We start from the raw sequence: 20,454 nt of genomic DNA, 5'->3' as shown, positions 1-20,454 counted from the left end.
ACTATTTAAAGCATTCGAGGTTGTAAAGCCTTCTAATGTTGGAAAATTCTTCCCCTTTGAGGGCATATATTTTGACATGTCAGAAACTGATTTTTTCTTTCCCATTCAGAGTAAGATAATGATCCAGAGTACATAAATCTGTAGATGACTTAAGACCTCCTGGTCTGCAATAGTTTGTCCCACTTGAGCTGGGATGAAAATGTCAGTGGGTTGGAATGACTTGGGGAAATTGTCTCCATCCACATAATAGATTCCTGGAGATACTAAAAAGCAGCTAAGTGATGGACAGCTGCAATAGCAGCAAGATTTTAACTGCTGAGGGTATAGTGCATTCCTGGCAGACCAGGAGTGGAGTCAGCTGGGAGGCTTCCCTTAGCCTAATGGAAGCTCTCTGGGACAAACACGTGAGGATCAAGACCCAATTTCTCCTCTTGCTCTACAGGTTGCTAAAGACTGAGATCAGATACTTTCCACCCGCCCTGAAAAGACAGCCAAGCCTTTATCTCTGCCTTTGAAACCAGAAAGAAACTGAGTAAGTCAGAGAAGATAGGGTATTTAACTACCCAAAGAGTTCAGGTGAGAGAGAGGAAGAATTATGCTAACCTTAACCAAAAGGAAAGCCTCTGTGATCCAAAAGGACCATAGAATGATCCTGAACTTATACCAAAGGATCCTGAGCAACAGGATTAATGCAGGTAAGGTTTCATTATTTTGTGAACCCCTGCTTATTCATATGGTACCTGAAAGAAGATTTATTTTGTCCAGCAATAAATGGCAAAGCCTATCCTTTTGCATGCAATCAGTACCTCTTTCAATGGTCCCTGAAGAGTTAAACCATAGAATCAGAAAGTGGCTGTGCTTACATATAACAAATGGAGAAGGTACTAGAAAGCTGTGCAGTGTATGCCAGCTATAAGAAGACTTTGCTGAGTAACACCTGTACCATAGACACACATGCAGAGGGGCAAACCAGAGAAATTCACTGCTTATAAAAAGAAATTTTAGGGCACGTGGAGGCAGTCAGACGTAAGAACCTGAAGAGAGTGCAGGATGGGAATTTCTATGAAGGACATGTTCACTTATGGTGAGAGAGAAAGAGGAATGCTTTTCCTCTCCTTTCTTCTTTCCAAATGCACATACATGGAGGTGTGCAACAGAGAATTTACTCTGGGTTTGATGTATCTTCTCTTGGGTGATATATCTGCACAAGATTAGAATATGTAGGTGGACAGATGATGAAGGGGATGTGGTGGTTTGAATAAAATACATCCTTGACTTGAGAGTTTCCTTACTGAGAAATTAGAAACAAAATCCATGATAATTTTGCCTCTTCTATTGTGTTGGTAAAGAATTCAATACACAGTCTGAATTTTATTATTCTGTTGTAATGTGCATATTTTCAGCACTCTTTCTACATAGTTCTGTCCTATATGGGATCATTTAAAGACAACCAAAGGGCTCAGTTCCTTAACTTAATTTTCCTTAATTTTCTCACCTTTAAAGCATACCTGGTGTCCTGAGTTTGTAAGTTTCAGTTAAGCTATTCTACTTAAAAAGAAAAAAATAAATTATATCATATGGCAAGTACAAAGAATCTCCCCTACTGCCATTTCAGTTGCTGTTCACCTTGAACCAAGAATTAAAATAGCTTGTCTGTTAAGTGAGTATTTCCCATCACCAATTGAACTGTTATTCCTGCATCAGGCAGTGATCTGAACCTCTTAAACCAGTCCCTAAAACCTGAAAAAGTTTTTTCACTATAGTCCATGTTCCCTCATTTTCTACTTCTAACCATCAATAGAAAAATCAGAGGTTAATAAAATAGTAGGAATTCCAGCACAACTGGCAGAGTCAGTTTGAGAATACATCTGACACTGGAACACCTAAAACTGGCTATTTATCTGTTATACCTATTTTATTCTTTCTGGGTTCAAACTAAATTTCACTGGTTTTCAAAGGGGAAATGATGCTCAAAAAAGAGTTTCTATTATGAACCCAAGGAGCGTAATGAATAAGATTTTTTTCTTTTTCATGTATGTGGAGAGGAAGATGGAAAAAATTAGGAATTAAAAATCAATAATTAGGAAGTTAAGTAACAGTACGACACATGTTAAATACACTGTAAAATTAAATTAAAATTGCAATACTGTTCCAGGGAAATCCTAAACTGCAATTAGGATTTAATTTTAACAAGGTTGCAAAGAATTAGATCTGATATTTAGATTAGTCATATCATCAGGGGAAAGGGCTACCACTGCAGGAGCGTTGCCTATAATATGAGGCTATCCCATGAGAGGGGCTCAAAGCTGAGCTCCTGCCTTCCCTCACCCTACTTCACAAGGTGTGCAGGGTTCAGTGACACTGAGGCTCTTGCTGTCTGCTGGGGAACCCAGGCACCCTTCTGATAATTTGTCTGCCAATGTTGCCTCTGTGGTTTGAGCCTTTGCTCCCTTTCCCTGCCTGGCTCTGCCACGCACTTGGTTTCCTCCCAGTGCCAAAACAGACCCAGCAAGCTTACCAAGCTGAGGTGTGATGTGTCTGTGGTTGGTTCCCATCCCAGACCGAACAGAGGTCAACAGGTGCTTGGCACCTACATCCTTGAGAAACCCTCTGAGAATACGCTGGGCCTGGCACACATGGGGTGCCTGAGGAAACCCTGTGAAAGAAAACTGTGCCCATCCTCGGGGAAAAATGATAGAGAACTAATTTATAAGGCAGGTCACTCTCAGACCTGTCCTGCTGGCACAACTGAAGAGGTGATGCACTGTGGTGGAAGAAGAGGAAACGGTGGCTGGGTTTGAGGTGGGGACATCAAAGACAATGTAATTGAAGAAGTGAGTATTGAAATACATTCAACTCTGATTTCTCCCTTCAGGACAGTACCATTTGTATAAATATAAATGAAACTATTCTGTTTTAAAGCCCAATGATACGCTTTCCAGGCCAGATTCATCTGGATGCTAGAGAGGTTTTTTTCCAGTGGGAGAAAACACTACACTAAATAATATCCACTTTGAAAATCAAGAAAAAGATTGAAGCTGATTTCCTAGAGCAGCCATCAGTTTCTTGATAGACTTCCAAATTTCACACTCAGTTTCTTTGCTTTCTCCAAAAAAAAAAAAAAAAAAAAATATATATATATATATGGACCTAAAAATAGTACACAGTGTGTTAATCAGGGTTTTCTTCACCAGTGACATTAGGACCATGAACATATGTGATGTAGAAGCAGTGGAAGATGACCAGCTGTGCCCTCAGTCTGTTCACTCTGTCAATAGGTCTAAATCTTCAGCTTTTGGCATTCTGGGGTACAGGTTGCGATGTAATGATGTAATAAGATATATGGAAGAAAATGAAATACTAAATTGGATAATGTATTTAATTTACTGCACTAATAGGCAGAACTCTAGTTCTCATGTTGCCAAACAAGCATATTTAATATTTTGCTATGGTGAATTATTCTGGGGGTAAATTAATTTTCAGAGAACGGTGCCATTTGGGGAGGGGAAACAAAAATGTAGGAGTCAAAGCCTATTGCTCTTTATCACTTTTAAGACATGCTAGTTATTTAGAAATGTGTGAGAACAAACTAATTTTATTTTTTCACCATAATCAATGCCAATTTCCCCCCTTCTCTTTATCTTGAGCAGATTACTGTCACCACCATTCTTGCCAACAAGCAGATTCATTGGAATAATTTTCAAAAACTAACACAAATATTGGATGCAAGCAGGTGGAATGAATTAATTATAAGCATATGGTTCTAACATAACGATTTCTGCAGTGTACTGTTGAGACCTCTAAAGGTCTAGCTATCCAACACACTTTGAATCATTTCAGTAATACTGGCTCCACAAACATTTATATCCCTGTAACTGGTAATTTCTTAAAGCAGCTCTCTTGCCAGGCTGAGCACACACACATATTTCTAAGACAGTTTTTAGCGCTAAGTCGTGGCAATGGTGTGGTTGACTCTGTGCTGGTGCAATTGAACATAGCTTCAAATACATACAGCAGTCAAGGACTGGGAGCACTGGTGGAGAAATCCTGCCTCTTAGGCCAGCTTCACGCAGCACAGCTGCACCATATGCCCCAGGATAGCCTACAGAGACTGCAGTTACAGGCTACACGTTTTGTGGTAGAGGGAACCAAAGATGTTCCTGGCTTGTACTGATCCTTGACCAACACCCGGTCTCCCCTGTTGATGTAAATTATTATTCCTGCATTCAGTGGAATCTCTGAGATGAAAGACCACTGGAAAGGTCTGGATTAGAGATAGGCATCCAGAAAACATTCCTAAAGAGGAAGATGCTTGTGTGTCCATACAGCCACACACAGTGGGATCAGCTGGAATGGGAAAGCAGCAGAGGCAGTGGGCTGACCACCCCTGCAATGCCAGCACCAGGCACGTGGACTGCCTTACTGGAGAGTAGAATAATATTACACTTCCATATTGATTGCAATTTCAGATGGGAGTTAATGAGGTTTTTTTTAGTTTATCTAAATTTTTTTTTAAAAAATTAAATGTTATAAACCTAAAAATATCTTGAATATTTTGTTTGTTATTCATTATATAGATATAATATCTCGCCTACTGTGAGATAACCACTTTGAAAAATCAGAATCCCTTCTCGAAGGACTCAAATACATTTTAACATGCAAATGAATTTTTGTAAGTACTGCTTTTTAAATCATCTGTCTTTACATTCAGATTCAACTTGTGATCTCAAGCCCCGTAGAATAGCCCAATATGGCACATCATAGATGCTATGAGAGGGAAAAAAACCAACCATAAAGTTAGAGATCGATACAAAATGCTTTTGTTCTTAACCTGTGTGCAAAATCTTTGCTATAATTTCGACCAAATAGTAAAAAAATCCCGAAACAACAGACCAACAAACAGAACAGTGGCTTTGTTTGTAATCCAGCAGATGGTGCTATGATGCAATATACTGGTTCAAGGAAACATTACACTGCAAGCGAACATTTTACTCCTTTACCTGGTGCTGCTGCTCTTTTGGTGTCTGATTTGGCTGTAGGAGGTTTTGCTGGGTCTTAAAAAAGAAAACAAACAAAAATTAAACTAATTACTATAGAGTATTGTATCAAAAAACCCCAAACAAACAAGAACAAAAACCAACCAAACAAACAAAAAAACACCCTCAGAAACCTGAAGAAAATCTTCCAGTGATGTACAGGATTTCTTCAATGAAGAGTTAGACAGAGATTACCCTGTCTGAGGGTAAGAGAGCTGAGCTGCCTTCCATATATTCAAATGCATCAACACAGCTGAAGGCTTAGTAGTTTCTTATTGGAAGGCAATGTATCATTTCTCAGAGCTCTTTCTGTCTAGTATTTCAATATCCATTGGCAGAAAAAGGTTTGTAGGGGATCAGGCTGCAGCTGTGGGCTGGGAGCCCCCACTTTGGATGATGTAGCTGTGATAGCAGAAGGTCCTAGGGCAGCCTCTTGAGTTGTCCCACAACTGTGCAAGGTGCCATGCTTTGCTCTAACCTAAATATCTCCCTGCTGCAAAAAGGTAAAATCAGGCAACTTCTGCAAAGCACATTCACAAGCTCTGTACCAGCAATCTCTTCCCATCCTGAAGAATGGAGGAGTATTAGAACAACTTCATGTTGGATCCTGCACTTGAGAGAGCAACTGCTGGGTTCTCCTAGCAGAGAGAGCAGGCCCCTCAGGCTGCTTAATTCTTGTTTTTGTGATTAAACATCTGCACTATTCTCTTTGCTGAAGCACAACATTTCCTTGCAAAATGAAGGTCAAAATCATGAGGGGTATTTCTCCAAGCAGACTTGGAGAAACTCAGCCCTGGATGGAAGAACCAAACTAGCTTATCACGTTTATTTACTCTCTTCTAGTGTTTAGTTAATCATTTTTATCCTCAGGAACTACTAAGCCAGATTGTACTTAAACTATGATAATTTAACAAATATCCATAAATTCCTCCAAGTTTCATAATGGATTTTTATATCAAATAGAAGATCCTCTAGCTTAAAATTCACATTTCCGCACTGTGAGAGGAAATAATTAATCATTTTAATCATGTTCTGAATTACAGAATGCCAAAAAAATGCTAGTTAATCCTTCACATCTGTCACAGTGTTATTACAAAGAAAAAATATGGCTATATCAGGAATGTAATTTTGAGTTCTTCCCCTCCAGTCTTTTGAGAAGTTCATAAAAGATGCATCAAATTGTCTTGTCAAGCAGAATGAAAACAAAATATAGTTTGCATGTGTGGGATTGTTTGGTTTCCATCCATCTAAAAATCTGCAGCAGATAATTATATTCTAACTTAATTATTATCACAGCATTGTAATTACTTGGGGCGATCACCCCTCCTTCACGGAAATATGCAGAAGACCTTGAGGAAGAGTTTATTTAGTATTAATTTCCTGAGTCCCTGTTGTAGAAGCAGCAGAAGATACAACATGCATATTCTACAAGTGGCAAGATGGACTTAATAGAAAGCTATAGAACTCCTGCATTTATTCCCTTTATTCCCTAGCACTTGCTAGCCAGCAATATTTTTTTTTTGCTTTTTTTTCATAACTGAAAAAAAAATTAAGCTATAATGCTTTTTTCTACCAAGGTTTTATTATTATTTGCAATGTTTAGTTTCTGAGCAACTAAAATTATTTCTATTAAGGAAAAAAATTAAAATTAAGGATATTTTCGCCAAAAAGCTTCTGTAAATTAGTCATTTGTTTAAATTTTCAGTAACATTGAAACAAGAGTGCCAAATGTTTTAAACATGCTTTTGGAAGCATATGCTTTTTAGCTCATCATTCACATATCATTTCAGTGCTAATGGCTCTGCATCTTTATATGAACACATTTCAGTTGAAAATTTCACCCTGCAAATTTCACTCATGTGATGGAGCTGGGAATTTTTGCCACGACAGCTGCTGGTGAGTTCCTTTGTGAGAGTAATCATGTGCCCAAACCAATACATTCCTTAAGATGTGCTTGTAAGAGGCAGCTATTTCCCAGCAGAACATTACTTGTAGAGTTAGTCCACTGAATTTTTTGTTCCATGTTTCCTCAAAATTTGAGTAGGAAACCAATGCATAACCTTTTCTTTATTACTGAAAGAAACCTTTAACTAAATTCCTGTGAAACTGAGAATGGTGGGGGATTCTTCTGCCTTATAGGTCTGGAAAGATTGTATATGGAGATGGGATTCTTAATCTCAATGCATTCTTAATAATGAATTTAAGGGTTCAAAGCCCCATAGCTTTCCTAATGCTTATATAAAGATCATACTTTCAGAACAGAGCTATGAGCAGGTCTTGCTGGTGAAACTGCCCTCTTTTCCTTACTGTGTTGAGGCACTGATGCTTGCAGATTTGTAGAAAAAGAAGTGGTAAGAATTCCTTTGCTAAAAATACAATATTCTCAGAGCATTTTGCTGTTATTTATGCAGAAGGGCTCAGCCCTCAGCTTTCTTCGGCTTTAGAAATCTATTTCTGAATCTGAGGTAACCAATTAGACAAGGTTCTTGTATTCAATTTGTGGCAATAAATTTGATGATCCTCAGTCTTCTCAGCCTATTTACCAAAAGAGCTTCCAGAGAGAGCATGTTCATCAGAGAACTCATGTAACATTTCCTTCCCCAAGAAACCTTTGTTTTTGAAGACAGTGATACAAAAGAGAAGGCAAAACTGTCAGTCACAAAGGGGAGCTTAGAATTAGAATCAGGAAAAGAATGGATTTAGAAAGTAGGAGCCAGCAGAAGTCAAAACATGTAATTTTTCAACTATAAATTATGTAGCCACTCCTTCGTATTTTCAAGTAAGTATTTTCAATAAGTATTATTTTGGGTTAATGAAACATGCTGTTTAAAAGTTGTTGACATATAAAAGTAATCATAACCTATGGCACAGTAATTTCTTACTTTTGAGTTCTTTGGACACAGCAGCTTCTTTTTTATCTGCAAGATAAAAAACATGCATTAAAACATAGGAAACGTATAGGCAGAAAGAAAACTGCAGTGTGTGCTTTAGAAGTGAAATAAACATATTTGCTACAAAGCATATTTGCATGATGATGTCAATCAGTTCACCTCTGTTTCATGGTACAGTTTCTCTAAGTGTAAATGCAGCAAAACCTGTGTGAAAATGAACATTTTTTGTGAATTTTGAAATTGTAATACGCAGAAGTCAGTGTGTGATTTAGTTACTGTGGTTGACACTGACTAGCTGAGCCATTATTGTTCTATTAATATATGGTGTGCCTAGAATGTAGGAAGGATAATGTTTATGTTCATAACACCGACGACAGTTAAATTAATAGTGGTCTTAAACACTACTACGAGAAATACTTCAGGACAGACTCTGCAAAAAGTAGCTTACAAAACCAAGACTATCCCTCTACTCGTAATAATAAAAAGTTGCTTCAGTTTCTTTCGCTCTTTAAATCACTGTGAAGAAATTGATATGAGATAAGCTAAAGCAAATGACTGCCAAGCAGTCTAATAAAAATTCTTGAAAAATTCAGGGAAAAGTGCATTTCTGTTTGGGTGATATGTTGCTCTGAACTGTTTCTAGGTTAATCTTCTGCTTCCCCTAACTCTCTGTGAAAAGTATGTTTTGCAGGCATTACTTCAAAGCATGATAATTACTACATTTAGATGAAATTAATCATGAGGCAGCTTTCAGCCATGTTATCTAGCTAAGGAGCCTATTGAAGCCTTGAAGAAGTGCCTCTTAGTTGCCAGATATGGAAATTTAAAAAGGTATATATAGCAGCAATATGAATCATTTATTAAAATAAAATTCTATTGCTGGAGGTTATAAAAAGATAAATAAATTGGCAGCATCATTTACAACAACTGACTGGTTAAAGCCCTCAAGTTCTTTCTTTCTTTTTTCATATAAGGCATCATTTATTAGGACGACATATTTTAATATATTTTAGAGTAACAATTTATGTTAAAAAAATCAACATGTTTTTCCAGTATCTGAAACACAAAACATGTCAAGTCTGAGTAAACATCTGGACAACTTCTCCAGTATGAAAATCTTATGTTATGAGGGTTTTTTTAGAATTTTTTTTTTTAAGCCATACTGTTTGAGCCCTGAGCTATAGAGGTTCTTTTGAAGGTATGGAGCCTTAACATCTAGACATGTCACACTTGAATGAAATAAATTACCTAAGTTTATCTCACAGAGGGAAGGAAAAATATATTGGGTCTTCTGATGTCCCTCAATTGAGTTATCTGTTAAACGGCAAAAATAGCAAGTAACTAAACAACTTAAAGGAAAATAATATAGAAATAATTGAATAATGAGTTGTATTAGTGTAATGAAAGTCAACGAGCATTTTGCTTCAATTTGCTTTGGTTTTTTTTTATATGTCTAGGGTATGACTTTTAACTATGTGAGTGTGGGGGTTTCGTAGTCAAGGTTTTGTAGTCATTATGTCTTTTTCTTAAATATAGCAGCAGCAAGGTGTCTGGCCTCAATAGGTCTGGGGTTTTTTTGGTTATATAAGAAGAGGAACGTACAGAAGAAATTAGCTTTTTTTTTCAAACACTTGTGTTAGGCAACATATACTCTTAACACATCTTTGCTGATCAGCCTAGGCTGTATAATCTCCAGGTTTAGGCCATTTTCTCTTTAAAACTTTATATCTGAAGTCTGGTACCCAGAAAGGCAATTGTATGACATGTGAATGGCACCCACACTTCCTGTAAGCCACTTTACTTCAATAACACCCATATAATACATGAACATCAGTCTGGGCACCCTAGCAGCCTTGACCATATTCCAAAGCACTGTGACTGTCCTTGGTATTTGTGATAGAATAAGTTGATATCCAGCAGTAAGAAATGTGTTTTATTTTCAAGCCCATTTCAACAACAATGTAAAGAAATATAGAAATAAAACCTCTAATGGACTTACTATAGAAGACTGGATTTCAAAATCTGATGCTTCTGGTAATTACATGACCAATCTGCAGCAGTCAGTTTTTCAGAGGTTGCTGAGGAAATTTTTGATATTCAGGTCTTCTTAAAGAGCTTATGCAGATCACCCAAATACTGAGCAATCCAAATTTTTTGGATAACTCTCAAAACCCTAGGCATAGGCTTTCTCAGAAGCATCTGTAACGGGCTTTAAAAAGCTAGGAAATAAATCATCCTCTGTGAAGGAGTCTGAACTAGCCTTTTCTTTTTACAGTTATTCTCAGGAGATATTTGAAGACATTTGCATTCTGCTCAAAAAGCAAGCATGGCTGTACAAGCTCCACCCTCTTCCAGGGTCAGTGAAGATGTTCTTCTTTTACTGGCTCTTGAAAAAGATTGCAGTACAGTAAAACTTTTTCCTTAATATTTTGTGAAAAAACACCAAATATTTGAACTAAAATGGTCTGACTTTGTTCTTATCTGTTCTTATCTTATAATTTCTGAATTCAAACTAGGAACTGAACATCTGGCAGCCAACACAGATGTATCTCAGTGAAACAGCAAAGCAGTACTTTATTCTTTCACCTCTTTTTAGCACATAGCTCGATCTTTTCTTCAGGCCTCAATCAGCATTCCTTTGAAGTAAATTAGCAGTACACAGTAGCTGCAAATGACATCTAAACTACTCATAGGGCAAGGAAAAAACTCCCTCTAAGCTTATATAGGGCCATTCATGCCAGTGTGTCCCTAGGAGGTTAGTAATGAGCCATTAGACAAGGATACCCCAGTGCTCTAGTACAGAGTGTGGTTGTTTTGAGTTTAAACAAACTTCCAAAATAAATTTCAAAATGGATTATTTCAACCACTTTTATAAAGTGAATACTATATCTGGGGTTCACAAAACTTCTGAACCTTTTTTTTTTTTTTTTTTTTTAAGCAATAGATTTATAATAACTGTGCACTCTACATTTCAGAGCAGTAGTTCTATACAACCTATGATTATATATATAAAAAGAAGTCCTCGGAAATAAATTGTAGTCTCTTGAAAGAATTCTCTGTCCTTTTTATTCCTTGAAACCTCTCACTCAAATACATATAAGCATATAGAAAAACCTTTTTTTCAGATATCGATAGCTTTGCCAACAGTGCACGACTTAAAAGAGCTGCCTAAAACACTTTAGCTATTGGAAGCAGTATTTTATATGTTGTATTTAAACCAATATTGCTCTTTGGAAACTTACCAAACACCATGACAGCAATATCAAATGAATAAACAGAAACTGAAGCTTCAGTTGACAACCACAGTGTCCAAACAGTACGGTATCTAATATCCTAATCAAACATTGTACAGCCTTTGCTAAGTTAAAGATACTAAGGATGCCAAGATTCCTCTGCACTGGCTGGTCTGGACTAATCACCAAGAATCAAGGGGATTACTTGATGGCTCTGAATGCCATGATTCAATGAATCAAAAACTTAAGAGAAATTTAATATATACAGTACTTATTAAAGGAGGAATTGTCACACTAAGCCTCAGTTAACATTGACCATTTTCCTTCTCTGTCTTATAGCTCATGATTGCTTGGTAGAATGGATTTAATCACACCCCACTGATTGGGTAATGATTTACAAAGACCCACAGAAAATAAGTTGCATGATGAAAATGCCCCACACAGCATGACCATAGCTCTACAACTCACTCAAATAGGACTCTTTCTACTGTGACTTACAGATATGTTGTCTCATTGCCCAACTCTTACCATTTATTTTGATGTAGGTATTAAAGGTATTACATTTGGTTTGTTATTAAAAGTAGAAGGAGAAAAGGAGAAGAGGCAGAAATATTATTTTCCAGTATCCTGAAGTAAAAATTGTGCTGGTTCCCCAGGAAAAAAAAAAAAAAAAGAAAAAAAGAAAAAAAAGAAAAAAACCCACAAAACCCAAACCCAAACCAAATCCAACAAACAAACAAAAAAGGGGTTCAGCCTGTTAGTGTTGACCAAAGCACAACTGAGAGCACACTTTGGGAGCTTGGTTCTGGTTTTGCAAATGCAACACAACAGAACAGCTTTTAAGACAATACACATTACAAGTACAGCAGCTCCTGTTCCCTTTACTGCCCTAAGCAAGAGTTCACATGAGTGGAAATAAAAATGATAGCAGGTGGCATCTGGTGGTTGAGAATTTCCATCATGTGAATGAAAAACATAATTAAAGCCGCCTAGAGACAAGTCTCAGTACAGTCTGCTCCCAAGCTAGCAGATGTACCAGAATTTAAAAACAATTTATTAAGTAGCAAGATTTGAAGCTAATGTGATTTACAGTCATAAAAGAGCAGATAGGTGATCAATTTGAAAAATTACCAGAGATTGAACATATACTAATTAAACAAGCATTTTCAAACCTCCTAATAAAAATACTGGGGCTTAGCATCTCTTAAAAAATATTTCCACAAAATAACATGGAAAGTAACTAATATTCTCACATTCAGAAAAATGCTCAATTCTAAACTGTCTTTAAGGATTTGTTAGTCAGTTGCTTTTGTATTTATACTACTTTGGTAATTGTATGGCATGAATTATCATCTTAATTATCAGAACAACATCTCAAAACTTTTGAGAGTAATTTTTATTTTTATTTCAGTCACTTCTGAAATGTCACATGCCCACATATAGGGACATTTGATCAGAATGCCTACACTTTTATTCTAATATATCTATTTTACAATTAAGGTTTTTAAAACTTTATATTACAGGAAATTAAAACAATATTGTTTTGTCTTCTCAGTGGGCCTAAAATCTAGGAAGCCTCTCTCAAAACTAGTCACAGAAATGTAAGATCCAATTTTTAACATACTTTTCCAAAACTCTAAAATTTGGCAGTGGCATAGAAAGAACTGTTCAAAAATGCCAACATTTCTCTCACATGGAAAATTCTGTGTTTGGACCAACACTCAATTTTGTTCTGTCTTAATCACTGAGCATGATATTGCCATATGCTCTGTGACAACTACTGACAAAAACTCCTCTTGCCTTTCCAAAATATCATTTCTTGGTGATAAGGAAAGCATCTCACTGTACCAGTGAGACTGAAGATGTGCATGAGGAAGAGCAAGGTCCTGCACCACTGCTGCTTCAGAGCTCTTCTCTGACCCACTTGGTGACAGCAGCCAACTCCCCTGCCAGAGTCTAACTAGCTTTCTTGGAGAAAATCTTGAGAATAACAGAGAAATTTATTGTCAGTGGCCAGTAAGCCTTCAACTGCAGATGGGAGAGTTTGCATTTCAAACTCTCTGGGCTCCATGACACAAAATGAGGGGAAACTGCAGATAATGTTTCTGTTGCTGGATAAAAATGGGAGGAAGTGGAGCATTTGAAAGATAAAATAAGATTTCCTCAAGTAGCACCAGACTGGACTATAAGGAAAATTGTGGGATACAAAGAGGTTTGGTGAGTCCAGGACTGTGAAAAATGAGCTAACTGACTAACTAGCTAACATTTTTCTGTTGTTTATTACAATAGAAAATTGCTTGATAGTTCTCTAAAATTTTGACAGATCATTTTCCACTGAAGCAAGAAAAATTTTCAGGCCTAGCCTTCTGCTCTTCCCTTACCATCATCTCTACTTTTTCTCCATTCAGAATAGCAGGTTTTTTGATAATTTCTTAATTTCTTTGGTGTCTCCAAGTCCCTTCTGCTCAACAGCCCTTGCATGTCTTTCTTCCCTATTGCGCTGTCTCCTCCCACCACCATATCCTTCACCTTTGAAAGCATCTCTGTCTTCTGCTCAGCCACCAAATGCCTGCAAGCCCCAGGGCATCCTCAGAGACAGTTAGTAGCCCAGTCCACAGAGCTTTCTAGAAAGTTATGTGGTAATGTGCATAGCTGGAATACTAAATGCTACCTCAAATGCATTTTCCAAGATAATTTTAAAAGTTCACTCTACAGAATGAAAAACAGAAAACAAAACCCAAACCTTTCCCCCTCAAAAAAAAAAAAAACAAAACAAAAACCCAACAAAAACCCAACAATACACAAACAAAAAAACCCAACCCAACCAACCAAAAAAACACAAAAAACACAAGTAGAGGTTAATGTGAGTAAAGAAGTGATTCAGATGTGCTTGTCGTAAGAAACAGCCTGCACTTTAGGAATGGCAAACTTCAACTGTACCAGTGATTCATGTTTCCACTAATTGCTCTTTTTCCTCTATTTTGTAATCGCTGAAGTGGATTTAGTCTCCCCCACTGCAGAGCAGGTGGAAACATGTTCCTTTGCCTTCTACAGTAATCAGAAATGGTTTAAAATAGCAAAACTGGAACACGATGTGAGATCAGTCATCTACACACAGGAAGCTCTAAATTCAATTAATTACACAAGCTGCAGTCATTGAGGGAAAAGGTAGTGCCTTTTTGTGTAAGAAATGTAGGTAATGACATTGATTCATAAAATTTAAGACTCAGATCTTTTTCTGGAATAAGCTGTCATTTCAATCAGTGTAAATATTGTAACTGCTGAAAACTTCCTCCAGCACTTTTTTACCTTTTCATGAAAGAGCATGGGAGATATATCTCTCTACAGTTTTCTCAGGAAAGCTCAGAGCCAATAATTCTTGAGTCATTCACAAAAGGATATTTTCTTTTTTACAGTTAGAATAGACCTTGATAACTGTATATGTGCTATGTGTCCTTGTGATATCTCTTTCTGTACTTCCTAAATATTTAAATCTCTTTCTTCCTTTTGCATAGATGGATGTAGATATGGTATCTGTAGACATTATGACTATGATGAAAGTAATTTTTGTTCTTCTGAACACAGAAGCAGTCAGCATTCTCACTTTATGAAAAGGGAGCTCTTGAAGTATGTAATGTCCATCTGTTCATCTGTATAGGCTCTAAATACGCTTTTGTAACTGAAGCAAAATCTATGAGAACACAACTCCATGCAGAATCAAGCTAAAAATCAATATAATATGATGCTAGAGCACTTATAAGTGCAGCTATGGATGGTCCTTCTGTTTAACAGTATCTTCCCATTCTATTACCCTAATCCTTCCGTAACACTTTATCTGACTTAGTCTCTCAGAGTTACATACGGAAAAGCCACAAAATTGGCTCCGCTTCTTGAAAAACAGATCAAGAGAACAAGCATGGCCATTGGGAACATTTACTAAAAGGTTACACAATTGTAACTAAGAGTAAAGAATGTCCCATTTTAAGTCAAGAATACCTCTGTAAGCCTTTACAGGGGAAAGGCATCGAAAAGACTGAATGATACTTTGAAACAAGTTACATGAAAGCCTTCACCTTTTTGTGTTCAGTAAAAGCTCTTTAAGCTTCATTTCAAGGTCAACAAAAAGAAAAGCTAGTCTTTAAGTGCAAAGCTAAATGAAAAAAAAAAAAATCAGCTTGGTCCAAATATATGAAGATTCCTGAGTTTATTTAGCTGTGGGTCAAGCCTTCAACTTGTCAGCTGAATGACAGAAGAAAATATGTAGTGCTGCATTGGCACATCATTGAAACCTGCCTGATGTGTTGGTGCATGGATGTTTCACATATTATAATTGTCCTAAATATCAGGCCTGCTTACTCAGATGTGCATCTTATTTTGAGGGCACAGAACTGTTTTCCTTCATTAAAAAGATTAACTTTCTGTTGTTTGAGTCATAGGCCTATTCTAATCCTGTTATTTCTGGATGTGACTGGAAAAATAAACATTACATTAATCCCCAGACCAATATAAAGAGGGTTGATGCAATAAATGCATTCTTTAATTAAAGCTATGCCACCCAGCTGCTTGCACAGCATGTGTATTTCATTCTAAATATCTGGAAATCCAAAGGCAAACTGATTATTTGGTTACCTGTGTGGTCTTTAGATTTAATATGTATCACCTTCAAGATCCATTATTTCTATGACTGCTTTTCCACAACAGTTTCTTTAGAAGACTGACAATGCACCATCAGAAGAGATTGGCTGTCAGACACTAAAATGACTCTTCTGCTTTGCTGAAGGAGGATTCTCTTCCCAGCTCATGAAAACGTGAATTTGTAGCACAAGCCAAAGCCTCCTCCTTTTTCTCTGTATTTATTAAAGGCTTGATATTTTTTTATTATTTCTCAAATAGATCTTACTGCTATTATTCACCATTTGCCTTTCTTGCATCACTTGCTGCCAGAAACAAACCAACACAAAGAAACAGCTCTGGGCTGACCAGTACTCAGCATAGCCTTGAAAGCTCTCAACTCACGATACTTAGTAGAGGATACACTGAAAGGTGCTTAAAGCTTCTTCATCTGCTGTTAACATTTCATCAACAGAGCAGACACCACAGTAAGCAAATATTCACCACCACCTATTCTAGAGGTTTTCTTTGAAATCTGGGTGTCAATCACTGCTGACGACAGAATAGAATTCAAAGTCCACTGGGTACTTTGAAACTTGCAATGAAGGACAGACTTGAGCTGCCTCTTGTTTCAGGAGCAGACTCCCTTAACAGCCAGTCACATGGAGACCATGAAAATTGCTTTTGTGCTGTGTTTGCATCCCTGCTCTGCTGGATGTTTTTCCTTATCCCTCACTGTGAACCCAGGATTTATTCTCCTGTTTCTACCTGTTTGGGGAGATGCAATCTGATTTTTTTCTAAACAGCTATATCTATCTCTGGCTGATTTCTGGGAATATCAATGAGAAAAGCAGTTTTCCACAGAAAGATGAATATTTAGAGGATGACTACAAGTCAAGTGTTCTGCATAAAAAGGCTTATAAAAATAATATAGAAAGGAATTTCAGTTCTTCCAAAGAACCTGCAAGACAGTTGTCTTTAGCTGTATTTCCTGAACTGACTTCCCATTGAGTTGTCTTTTAACTTATCATGTGTGTCTTTGAGGATATTACCTCCACAATGTTCAAGGCTAGAACACACCACCAGGTTATCTAGTCTGACACTTTGATGTCAGACTCCTATATTTCAATTAGCCATCTTTTCAGCTGATGTGTATCTTCCATTAGGTAAACAATAATCTTCTGCAGACATCAAGGAAAGCAATATCAACCCAACGCTGTGGTAGTTTATCACACTTAGTGTTAAGAACATGTACCTCATTTTCAGCCTGAAGTCAGTTAGCTTTAGCTCCCAGTGATTCATTCTTGTTGAACTCTTCCTACTAGATTAAAGACAGCCACAGTAGCCAGAATATTTTCTTTTCCTATGAAGGTAATTAGTATCTACAGTAACAAGGTTACCTCTTTCCAAATACTTCATTTCTCTCTGTGAAGAATATCCTTAATTTGTAAATAACTAGAGTGATATTTTTTCTGTTCTTTCTCCAATTAGGACACCTAATGGACATGCAAGTTCCAGACTCTCCTGTGCATTGTACACAGGTGATGTGTGGCTTATGATCTGTGTTCCACATTGCAAGGTTTTATGTTCCGTGTTGCTCCCAGTGTGTGAACCTCAACTTGCCATTTCTCTTATCAGTTTTAAAGCTACTTTCTGAATGTAAATTTAAGTGGCAATATAACACATGAGACAGTAGAGAATTGGGCCCTGAGGTTAGAAAGACTATATTTGGGTGTCACAAGAGAATGTAACTCTGAGTAATGGGATAAAATTAAGCAAGGGAAAATTTAGGCAGACTGGAATGAAGCACTTCTTAACTGTGAGATCTATTAGGTTGTAGAATAATCTTCTGTGGGAATTGACGGAGGCCTAGTTACTACAGACATTTAAAACTAAACTGGATAAAGCACTTAAAGATATTCTATAAGGAATTATTCTGCATTGCCAGAGGGAAGAATTAGATGACCTAGTAGGTCATTTCCATCTCCCCTTTCTGTGAAAGAAGAGTGAATATCATCACCTGCTGGTAACTGTGTAGGAATCCTAATCCAGCCTTCCTGTAAGTCAGTAAATACAAGTGGTACAGAGGACTGGGTGCATAGCTGGTCTGAAAGCAGAAGCCTCTGCAAATTCAAAAATCTCAGGAACAGCAGGTGAGTTAGGAGAGGAGGAGGAGGAGAGGAGAAAATCACGATGGAGCTGACCCACATGATAGTGTCATGAGCAAGTTATTAGTCAGAAATGAATCACCCTGCAGTAAAGGAGATGAAACTTGAAGCTCCAGTCAGCCAGCTGGGAAAACTAGATGTTTTTTTTATAAGCTTGGTGTATGGGCATTGATTCATATAATGGTGTTACCAACTGAAGTCATAGTTAGGATGAGACCAGAGTCTTTGCTAAAAGTTGTGCAAACACATAGCAAGCCAAGCCATGGCCCCTGCAGAAAAGTAAAAGGGGATAAAGAGTCTAGCAGAAAAAGCTGTCAAGATAATGTTGGTAAGTAGTATCTTAGAAAAGGATCACACAGTTAGAACTACAGGTCTATAACTTCATCTTCCTTTTTTTGTATATCTATTATTTAACAGAATTTGTTTCTATATTTGCTCTCAAGTCATAACACACCATGCTCCCTTGGTTACTGATTTTATACAACCATTCTGTCTGCATGAGGAATATCTAAGCAACTCATTGCTTATTATTTCTGTTACTTAATTTTACATTTATCTCTGCTCTTAATCTCTCTAAACCCTAGCTGGGATGGAGTTAATTTTCTTCATGGCAGCCTGGATGGTGCTGTGTTTGTGGTTCAAGCATTGTTAACATACTAATGTCTTGGATATTGTTGAGCAGGGGTTGCAAATCATCCAGGTTTCCTCTTTCTCCCACTCTGTCCGTCCCACTAAGCTGTGAAGAGGTTAGGAGGGGACACAGCTGGGACAGCTGACCCAAATTCTCCAAAGAGATACTCCCTACTATATAATATGCTCAACAATTAAAAACTGAGAATAGAGGAAGAATAAGGGGAAGGGTGGCTGTTGCTCAGGTTGGCTGGGTGTTGGTCTGCTTGTGGGAAGTGGTGAAAAATTATCATTGCATTGCTTGCTTTTTTTTTTCTCTTTTCCTTCCCTTATTAAATACACTCCACAAATTTTCTCACTTTTGCTCTTCCTATACTCTCCCTCAGCCCACAGGTGGGTGGGGAGTCAGCAAGTGGCTGTGTAGGTATTTAACTGCTGGACAGGATCAACAGACTTTAATGTCTTTTTTGTATTAAAAAAACCCTAAAACCAAAGAAATATTCATACAGAAATCTACTTTTAAAACTCTTGCCTTCTAGGTATTATAGAATATAGTATTCTAATATATTAATAATATAGAATATATTATACATTATACATTTCATTATCATAGAATCATAGAATTGGCTGGGTTGGAAGGGAACTTAGAGATCATCAACTCCAACCCTTGATCCACTACTGCTGCAGTTACCAGACCATGGCACTGAGTGCCACATCCAGGCTCTTTTGAAATATCTCCAGGGATGGAAAATCCACTACTTCCCTGGGCAGCCCATTCCAACGCCTGATCACCCTCTCAGTAAAGAAATTCTTTCTAATGTCCAACCTAAACCTCCCCCAGTACAACTTGAGACTGTGTCCTCTTGTCTTGCTGAGAGTTGCCTGGGAGAAGAGACCAACCCCCCCCCTGGCTACACCCTCCTTTCAGGGAGTTGTAGAGAGTGATGAGGTCTCCTCTGAGCCGCCTCTTCTTCAGGCTGAACAGCCCCAGCTCCCTCAGCCTCTCCTCATAGGATCTGTGCTCGAGTCCCTTCACCAGCCTGGTTGCCCTCCTTTGGACCTGTTCCAGGACCTTAACATCCTTCCTAAACTGAGGGGAAAGGCCTGCACAATCAAAATTCAAAATAATATGTATACATGCACCCCAGTTCCTTCCCACTGCGGTTTTTACCTTTCTCTCAAACTTTGTGTAGTAAGTCACAAGAAAAATTGTGAATAAGTGTATTTTGTTTTCTCTGTGTGACCAACCAGTTTCAAAGTACCTTGGTCTCACTTGGTCTGGCCTCACAACTCCATCTTGCCTTTGTAAGCAGCCGAAATTGAGACAGCCTCTACACCTCACTAGCCCTTGCTGATCTGACATCTAGGATCTTGTGAGAGCAGCCACTAGCCTCCCATTTGGTGACATCTGTCTTGTGTCATCTGTCACATTAGGGAACACGAGACACAGGGCAGTGCCCAAGATGGGCTGCTGAAAGCTGTCAGTATGTCAGTTATTTTCTAGCTGGAAATATACTCCTGGGAGAGGACAGAGAAGAGTGAAGAGTTGCAAACGCTGCTCCTGGGAGTCAACAGAGATGTCTTCTTATGAATGTTTACAAGCACAATCCATTTGCTTATCAGAAAAAATCTGAGATCAATGTTTAAACCCCCGAAGAAAGTGTTGAATGCATTGCAGATGGATCCATCCAAATGTTTTCAGGCAGTGTCATGTGCATCTACTCCTCTAGATCAGTGGATATTCCAAGCACGTTTTTTTTTTTCCTAAGTATAAATGTATATCATCAGGTATATTTTAATAATTTTTATTTTTCTGCTAGTGCTAAAAGTATCATCCTTCCAAATTTTTCATCTGAGAATGGTGTCACATTTGGATCACACTGTA

The 20,454-nt window shown here is 37.7% G+C and overlaps 1 protein-coding gene across 1 annotated transcript in view; it reads right to left on the bottom strand.

The window, feature by feature from the left end:
* TRDN (triadin) overlaps positions 1–20,454 on the bottom strand; it is a 140,873-nt gene that overhangs the window by 7,244 nt on the left and 113,175 nt on the right. The window contains exons 13-14 of the mRNA XM_030447551.1: positions 7,919–7,954; positions 5,001–5,054 (exon numbers count right to left, since the gene is read on the bottom strand). Coding sequence (XP_030303411.1) covers positions 5,001–5,054; positions 7,919–7,954 — 90 coding nt within the window. The remainder of the gene's footprint in view (positions 1–5,000; positions 5,055–7,918; positions 7,955–20,454) is intronic.

Source organism: Calypte anna, chromosome 3 (genome assembly GCF_003957555.1).
Source record: "Calypte anna isolate BGI_N300 chromosome 3, bCalAnn1_v1.p, whole genome shotgun sequence".
In the NCBI taxonomy this organism is placed as follows: Eukaryota; Metazoa; Chordata; class Aves; order Apodiformes; family Trochilidae; genus Calypte; species Calypte anna.
Note: the sequence above shows the minus strand (reverse complement) of the source record. Positions and strands in the feature narration are given on the sequence as shown.